This window comes from Styela clava, chromosome 2 (genome assembly GCF_964204865.1).
Source record: "Styela clava chromosome 2, kaStyClav1.hap1.2, whole genome shotgun sequence".
NCBI classification, from domain to species: domain Eukaryota; kingdom Metazoa; phylum Chordata; class Ascidiacea; order Stolidobranchia; family Styelidae; genus Styela; species Styela clava.
The window spans coordinates 1,444,892-1,454,351 of NC_135251.1; the positions used below are offsets into that span (position 1 = coordinate 1,444,892).

At 36.4% G+C, this 9,460-nt stretch overlaps 1 protein-coding gene across 1 annotated transcript; it reads right to left on the reverse strand.

The window, feature by feature from the left end:
- Window positions 1-333: 333 nt before the first annotated feature.
- On the reverse strand, window positions 334-6,079 carry LOC120336279 (trimeric intracellular cation channel type B-A-like). Its single transcript, XM_078110283.1, has 7 exons — window positions 5,968-6,079; window positions 5,175-5,302; window positions 2,545-2,686; window positions 2,113-2,124; window positions 1,813-1,969; window positions 1,153-1,270; window positions 334-480 (listed from the first exon to the last, which is right to left on the reverse strand). Exons 1-7 carry the CDS (start codon window positions 6,077-6,079, stop codon window positions 334-336), a joined length of 816 nt encoding a protein of 271 aa, XP_077966409.1.
- Window positions 6,080-9,460: the final 3,381 nt, after the last annotated feature.

The window sequence follows — 9,460 nt, forward strand, 5'->3', positions numbered from 1 at the left end:
TCTGTCATTGAAACTCAGGGGTTTTCCGAGCTATTCACTTACTTATTAAAATACTGAATTGGCTGATTTTGTGATTGTCCAAAAAAAATATAACGTCATCAATAAAATTTACAAGCGAATTAAATAAAGTAATTTTAATTTATTTAGAAACAATAATCGGCAAATAACCATTGTTTTTATTTTGGGATTTTTAATACAGAATTATAAAAACTGTTGAAATTAACGTTGAAAGAGGGAAATACGAGTTTCAATATCGGAAAAAAAACCTGATTTAAATTAAACAGATAATCCGATGTATTACAGGAAGTAAATTAAATTTGAAAACCTAGGGACTTATTCTTTCTTTTTCAAAGAATCTTTTTTCTGAGGGGTTTTTTCCTCCTCAGCTCCCCCATACGCAGAATAATCTATCACACAACTTGTGATAATCTTCTCAATTCGATGGAACGGATCAAAGTTGACGCCAAACTTGGAAGAAGCCTGAAATAACGAGAATTTGTTAAACTTCTTATATGTAGAGTTGGTCTAAACGTGTCATAGGACTTGAAATGCCTGCTATCTAACCTCTGATTAACCTGCGTGAGTTCGTAGGTTCGAATCCTGCAGGGAATTCCAAGGCCAGCGCTATAAATAAGTTTGTAATTTTTTTTTAATGGGAACACTATTTAATGGGGGGGAATAAATACATAAATACATAAAAATACATAGGTACAAATACAAGGCAAGAATTTGATTCAGTGACATGCCCAGGTAATGTGTTACCAGATATTCGAATAGTAAACTGCAGCTCTAATATTTTAATCTCAATACGATATTCAAATATTCCGCCTGCTCTACTCAGTATTTTTGGATTTGATTCATTATGTAAATAAACTATTTTATTTCCAAGGTAAATCAAAACTTGGCTGGTATTTGAGTTTGCAACCTACAAAAAACTTTCTAATGTGAAAGTGGATTGCAACCATAAAAGACATTAGGCAGGCCTGCTGTAGAGAATAACCCTTAACCTGGTACACATTACGGGAGTATCCAATTGGCCTGGCCGTATTAGAACGCAAAAAGGTAAAAACACAAAGTGTTAATCTATTTCACTCAAGTTCAGCAGGCCATATTGAATCATGGGCTAATTGCCTATAATCTATTATATCTTACCGATATCAGGAACATCACTGTTAGTTGTAGAAGAACAACAGTGTTGAATGAGATCGGCAGGATTCCTAGAAGTTGTAGATTGTAAAGTAGAGAGAACAGAAGGCTGAGCTTTGTTACTCTGAAAAAAATAGGATATTATGGTAAATTGCCCGTAACTAAATTCAAAATTGTAAGAACGAGTTCTCTTTTGTGTCAAACTGGTTCCCTCATCTTAGAAAACCATTTCACGTTCCCAAAGAGCAATTCAGAATTCTAGAACAGGTTCCCTTATGTATCAAGCTCACTAACAACGGGTTCTTTCATTTTAGAAAATGTATGAATGTCACTATCAGGGCTGGAGTCAAAGCCATGGAGCAAAGCCTACCGAGTTAGATGGAGCCAGCGTTACCACAAATTTCAGTAGCCCTAGCTTATAGCATCTTATTAACTTTTATTATTTTAGTGATATTTAGAAATTGGAGTCAAAACATTGAATTTATATTTAAACTCTTTTGGAATTGTAAACTTGATTGTCTGTCTGCTCTAAAGACTTCAAAATCTTTACTCCTGCTCGGATGTGCCAGAAGTTTGCAATATATTGAAACTCCACAGCCCAGTCACTAACTACCGTAATAATTACCGTAATTTTTATGTCTCGATTTGTAACAAATCAATACTCACGTCGCCAAATGAATAGATTTCACGGTCTCATGATTCCATTGTTTCCTCACAAACGTTGCAGCATTTTTGACGAACCCCCCTCCGCAGGCTCCAAACATTCCAAGAATAGTACAGATCAAGAGAGAGTCAGGGAAAGCTCCACGACCAAGTTTCACTCCTAAATTATGAAAATAATTGTTTGAAATCACAAGAGAGTAAAATTCCAATAATTGCACATACGTGGAGATGAGCACAGCGAAATAAAGTGTTGTCGTGTGAGAATCGTAGTGGTACAAAATTATTTTTTGAAGTGAACCATACCTTCAGAAATACCTGAATTACAAAAACGTTGTTTGGAATAACATGAGAGCAACGCTTGGCATTCATACCATCACGCAGCACATGTATCAATGCTCAATATATATGCTGGCCTTAACTGAGAACCGAGACTACGGAAGAAAAACAAGCACAGTGGAACACAGCGTATTTCCGTGTGTCATGTAATAAAGTTCTTACAAATTAAATTTGTCCTGAAATCTGGAACAAATGACTGGCTAACTTACACCATACCCAACACAGACTTGTAACTGAAGTAGAGGCGAAGGTACGTCATATTATTAAGCTGTCTTATCAACATTCCTTTCCCCTGATATAAATATGAAAATTATTCCTGAATGGCTGGAATTGCGAAGTTTGATGCAAATTTTTCACAAACATCAAATATCAGAAAGTGTAAACAAATATATAGCAAACCTTTTATAATTTTTCGTGTTCGAATCATTTCTTTTCCCAGAACAATCACTAACATCGCTGGTTTCCATGACAACAAATTATAAATGACATCTTTGGGAGAGTAGAAGATGTGCCACCATACTATTGTCATCATGAGAACTGACTGAAATGAAAAATTATTATTTATTCATATGTCCTGGCTATCATTGCCCCCGATACCTGTCGATACGAAAGGATCTACAATTTTACGAGTGATTGAAATCTTTCCGGTTTAGCACAGCCTACTCCAGCGTTTCTCAAACTGTGTTCCACAGAACACTACCGTTCCGCAAGGTTAGAACAGGGGTCGAAATTTAGACTAAATAGGTCGCTATAGCGATCTTGGCCATAAGGGACTTTGGATTGTGAAAGTGGGTGAAACCGAGGGCCACACCATTATTTTAACAGAGGTTTCTAGTAGACACAAAAATATTGGTTATTGATCTTATGACATGCGTTGTTCGCTTCACACAAGCTAGCTGTTAGGGCATTGTAAGGTCATAGCAGGGATGGCCAATACCGAATAGTTCACTATTTCGAATACATTCGAAATTATTTTTTTTGAATATGAAATTTCGAATACTTCGAAAATAAAATCCACTAATTGAAGCTTATCCAAATGTATGTAGGAATTTCCATACAATAAGCAATGGAATAACTGCTATCTACAAGTTACAACCTAGCTATATTACCAGGCATTTCATATTTGCAGATTATTGCAGTATATATTTTATATACCATGAGTCATGTTAACAGAATTAAATTAAAACGACAATAGTGGTATCGATGATGGATTTGAATATTTGCGCAACACAAAATCATCCTAGTAAAACGCCCATACTTTTAAATACCAACCATTATCCAAATTATTTGTCGAAAAGCGGGATAAAGTATGAGGTATTTTTCCGACTTGTGACAATTTTTTTGTGAGTACAAAAATACGAATCAAAAATTAATTATATTCGGGAACTTTACCACATATTTTAAGTCCGCAGATCGCCGTTGTATGTTTGAGTAATAATACTTTTATTATTTCATCAATATGGAAATAGGAATCAAAAACTATTTATAATCACACATTGTAAGTCCACAGATCGCCGTTGTATTTTGTAAATACGAAAATAGGAATCAAAAGTTAATATTAATCGCGAGTTTGCCACACAATTTATGTCCACAGATTGCCGTGATATTGGGCCGAATATTATTAGTTTTGATTCTTATTTTCGTACTCACGAAAAATTGTCACAAGTCGGAAAAAGAATTTATATTTTATCCCGCTCTTGGGAACTAATTTGAATAATGGTTGCCAGTGGTTTGTATTTAAAAGTATGGACTTTTTACGAGGATGATTTTGTTCTGCGCAAAATGTTCGAATCCATGACCGATACCACTACTTGAAATGCCTTACCGCGTTGTTTTAATTCTATTATCATAACTCAAATGTTGGTAAATCGGGCAGTTTACCACACATTTGAAGGCCACAGATCGCCGTATTTATTTATTTATTATTTTGTAAACACGAATCCGAAATTAATTATAATTGGGCAGTTTACCACATATTTCATGTCCACAAATACCCGTTGTATTTGGCATTAATACTTTCATTATTTTATCAATATGAAAATAGGAATCAATATTTAATAATATCGGTCAGTTTACTACACATTGTATGTCCACAGATTGTCGATACAACCCATGAGTTACGTTGAACAGAATTGAATTAATACGGCATGACATTTTAAATGCTGGTACCAGTCATGGATTGGATTATTTTTCGCAACAAAAAATCAATCATTTTGGACAATTTATTAACCCAAATGTTGAAATAATTTTCGAATGTGATAAGTACTACACTGTACGTCCACGGGTTATTTCCCAGCTGTGTTTTCCTGTCCCTGTCGTGTTTTGCTGAATCGGCAAAACGAAAGGGTCACAAATCACTTTATCTTGGTGGCCGTGTTTCTCTTTAAAGTAACTATAACCGGCCTGCGATTAAATATCATGATTGGCAGACCCTAAGACCCATATATAAGGTTACACAAATCATGCTTGAGAAGACTCATGCGAATAATAAGCAGGCCACATAGAAATAAAATAAACATACTTTCTCAATTTTTCGACATAATGGAATTGAATTTGAAAATTAAAAGCCTCGTACACGAATGTCGGCAATGTCCACCCACGCAAACGTGCAAATGTGTCGCAACACTATGCGACGTACGGTCGCACAGAATATAAACAATCAAAGTGCCGATTCTATTTCATCGTCATTACGTGAGACAGCGTGAAGAGTCGTTTGAAGATTCCCGTAAAACGAAACACCACGTTTACGGCAAAAAGTGGCTACTATTCGGAATTATTCGAAAATCAGCCGAAAAGGTATTCGAATACTTTGATATTCGAATACATTCGAATATTCGATTCGTTTTGGACAACCCTGGCGTCATAGATAATAAATTGGACTCGGGTATAGACTTTGCAATGCATATGGATTGGAAATTCTCTCACATACTAGATTAAACAACTATAAAATTGCAGACCGCATTATTTCGCATTTGGCCACAGACCGCAGATTGCACAGCCCTGAGCTTAACAATAAAACAAATCCATACCTGATTATTGGATAGAGGAGTCAGAGCAGGTTTTCCTACACAAACACTTATAATCATCCCTCCACCGTAGCAACAAGCTATCGACATCAACCATGTGACAACTGGCTGTTTCCTTGCCTTGTTGACATCTGAATTTAAAATAATTTTCCAAAGGGGCTCTGTGATTGAAACTTAGAGGCTTTCCGAGCTATTCACTTACTTATTAAAATACTGAATTGGCTGATTTTGTGAATGTCCAAAAAGCTATAACGTCATCAATAAAATTTTACAAGCGGAGTCATTAAATAAAGTAATTTTAATTTATTCAGAAACAATAATCGGCAAATAACAATTGTGTTTTATTTTCTGAAACTAATTGTGGGGCCATTCCCGGGTTCCATAACACTACAAGTTTGAGAACCCCTACACTAGAGTATATCTCAGTTAAAAAGCATGCAATAGATTCATTTTGGGATTCTATGTTTTGCCCAAAGTATTATTATTTAGGAGGTATCAACTGCTGATAGAGAATAGGCCTTTAGAAAGCATCAAGCCATCCTTCTGAGTCTGCGGGTCGGAACCAGTAGTGGGATTCAACCGGTTCGCACCGGTTCCATAGAACCGTCTCACGGAATTTTATGAATTCAGCGAACCGGTTGGCATTACAGAAAAAAACATGACTTTTTGTAACAGAACCAGCTAAAAAATATGACATTCGTGTGATGGAACCGGCTGACAAAAAATTTGAATCCCGCCACTGGTCGAAACCACATTTTTCAAAACGTAAAAAACTGTCTGTATTTGATCAACTCACCCCAGTCATTCCGTACTTCGTAAATTACCAGAGTATAATGAGCAATCTCTATGATTGTTGCCAGATATACTATCAAGTTATTCGTTGCGTCTGCTATCGATGAAACATCCATTATGATATACCGAGAAACAATAAAAAATGGAAAATTAGAAATGGGTGTAGTATAATTCAGTATGAATATACAGTATCTAGATTTGAAAAAAAATTATCATATACCGTATATATATATACGTGCCGGCAGCGGCGCAGCTAGCAATAGGGGGAAGATGTTTAATTCGAAAATTTTATCTTTTACTTGCAAAGAGAGGCGAGCTACACGCAACTATGAAATTTATTCAACAGCATTCCGCTGGTAGATTATTTCTGTACTGCAGTTATGTGCAAACTTTTGAACTGTCTTTCTACCATCCTCCCAGAAGTAACTACTTAATAAGCTTCTTATTCTACCAACTTTAACCGCCTTTAATAAACAAAGTATACAGGTATAGCAAATAAAATTGACCAACGCAAGGTCGCGCATTAGACCGGCGAAGTCAGCTGGGAATGCAGCTGCATTCCTGTTGACAATAGGCGGGGTCAAATTGTGTGCAGCGGAGCGTTACCGACAAGTCCCACTGAACATGGACCTTTCCCCGAGCGTCGACTACCTTATTTACTTCGTGACATTGGCCAATCAGCAAGATACACGAAGTGACGTAACAATGCCCCCATTTCGCATCCGCTCAGACACTTTTTCACTCAGACAGATTTTCAAGCGTGGTTGTAAACATTACCTCGTTTTTGCGTTTTTAAACTCTATTCGTTAGTTTTCAGTTGTGTTTCGGAAATTAAATATAAATCAGATATTTCAATGGTCACTCTGTCTTTCTAGTAGTTTTAATTTAATTGCAGTAATAAAAATTAGTGTGAAAATAGCTGTGATAGACTAGCCTGAAATTCTTTACCGGTACTTTTAAAAAACAGATCGTTGTATGCGATGAATCATAATGATGGTTTAAAACACATACCCCATTTTACGGGCGCCAACACACAAAAGCACTCTTAAAATAGCCTCGAGAATATTGCAATGGTAAAGTATAGGAAGAATATTCCGGGGTCAAAGGTCGGAAAAGGTGCATAGCTCTCAATCAACCAATCAATTTTATTTTAATCACTCTGATAGGAACAAAACAACAACAAACGGACAAACAAAACACAGACGACCTGGAGGACGGGCATAACTTAATAAAAAAGTTATAAACGTACAAGTACGTGCCCGTCCACCAAAAACAGTCAAAAGAACACAATAAAACAAGAACACGATGTAAAATCGGGCAATTACAGTACCTTAGGATAGAATTTACATATTTATCCTGGGGAGAGGAAACCGATAAGACGACTTAATCATATGGCGAACCACGGTCTCTCGTCCAGTTACCAGTCCAGATTGGTATGGGATTAGTTATTTGTTTTCGGAAGCATGGGCTTGATGGTGGAGGAAGCCATAACCGACCAGCGGTGTCGGAGTCCAGCAATCCTCTCGCACATGATTATCCCTGCATGCGATGCGAAGAGCTACGAAATGCTACGAAGAGTAATCGAAGATGAGGTGGCGAGCGTATTCCTAACGCTTAGCACGATGCGCCACACCGCCAAGCCTTTCAAATGAATTTTAAAATGTGAGACGCGTATTTGTATCATAACGGTGCTTTTCCTGCAAAAATATGGAATAAAAAACACTCGTTGACGTAATATGGTGATGCTGTGGTTCAATTTCATTGCAAAAAACAGTGACAAAAAATTGTTACTGAAAAAAACAAACTCTGTAAATAGATTGAATGTTTCATAACAGTCCATGCACAAACGTAGATTGGGGTATCAGGTTCTTCTGTTTACTTTCTTTCAAAGACTGGCCACTACGAGACTAGTATAAGTTTATTTCGACTCAATAATCAGCATAGGCCTATTACAGCTATAAGACAATGGAATAATTGAATATGGTACTGTGTCGTATGCGGGTGCTCTGTAACGTCTGAGAAACAACCTGACCGATCTTTCCATGAGTTCCCAAGCTTCGGAATAACGCACAATTAAAAGGAAATTCAATTAATAAACGTTTTTGACTGAAGCCTGTTAGATTATGCAGGCCAAAGTGTTAAGTTGGTCATTTCATTTTATATCATAAAGTTATGAGCTCTTTATTGAAATATTTCACTTTTACAATAATTAAAATAACATATCAAGCAAAAGTTAGGCATTTAAATACAGGAATCACTGAGAATTTCAAACATGAATTATCATCATCAGTTACCAGTACTACTCACTCTATACCCGGGTGGTTCAAACCAAGGCCCACGGGCCACATGTGGCCCGCAGCTTCATGATCTGTGGCCCGCGTCACATTCGGAAAGTAGTCAAAGAATCGCATTTGGTGTTGTTTTCATATAAAATTAACCAGAAATTTTTTTGGACATATTGTTACATCACTAATGTCGCTGAATTGATTGGTGTTATAATCGGCTGAGGCAACTAGCGAAGTTGAATGATGTGCTTGGCAGTCTAAATTTTTTTTTAATCTTCTTGGTCAGAAATATATGCTAACAATTTTGGCATTATAATAAACTAAAAATCGATTGCGAATTTTATTAGCCTAGGTTGGCTATGCCTAATAACTAAATATCAACGTTATGGCCCAACAATATAATTCATGCCGTGTGTTTTTTGCAACCACCCTAAACAGTATTAGAAAAAATGCTGCCTATTCGTCAGAAAATTCAGTATTTACCCTCCTGTTAGCTTACATTCGGTAATTAATGAATCTGCAGGTAGACATGAGTTTGAAAAGAAAGCTGAAGAAGGCCTTTGCAGGTTTTAGTAAGTTTTTACATGTTTTAGCTTGATAAATGCCAAATAGTGATCAATGTGTTTGCACAATAAAATGTTTGATTTGTATTGCACCGTTTACCTATATACTTGGCATTATTGTGGCCCGCGAACAATGCAAAAATAATTTTGTGGCTCCCGGAGCCGGCAACCTTGGACCACCCTGCTCTATACAGTACAAACAATGAGACTGATTTGAAAAGCAGATTTGTATGAAAATAACCACTTATAATGGGAGTTTTATCCACAATGTCATATTCAAAAATCCCAATCAAAAGACAAAAATTAGAAACAATAACGACTCGACTAGTCTGTATCTCGACTAAATTGCTTTCAATAATGGGCTGTAGCATCAGGTTTGAGACATTGCACATAAACTGCAAATTTAGCTTCATAAAATTATTCATCTAAGACAGTTGTTCTCAAAGTTACTATGCCTACGGACCCCTTATACCTTTCTGGGGCAATTGCGGACCCCAATAATTTCAAACCTAAAACACAATACAGAACATAGCATATAGCTATTTGGAAAACATTCGCATCAGCTGCCACTCCTCAAATTGCAACACAAATTGTGTTACTGATTTATTGCAACTAAATGATGCCTATTAACCTTAGTGTGATCGCTGAA

Bases quoted from the DNA above. Each gene is read 5' to 3' on its own strand.
- LOC120336279 (XM_078110283.1), bottom strand. From the start codon at position 6,079: ATGGATGTTTCATCGATAGCAGACGCAACGAATAACTTGATAGTATAT. The intron at 1,271-1,812 runs GTGAGTATTGAT...TATTTTTTTCAG, and splicing joins AAATCTATTCATTTGGCGAC to AGTAACAAAGCTCAGCCTTC. The intron at 481-1,152 runs GTAAGATATAAT...TCGTTATTTCAG, and splicing joins CAGTGATGTTCCTGATATCG to GCTTCTTCCAAGTTTGGCGT.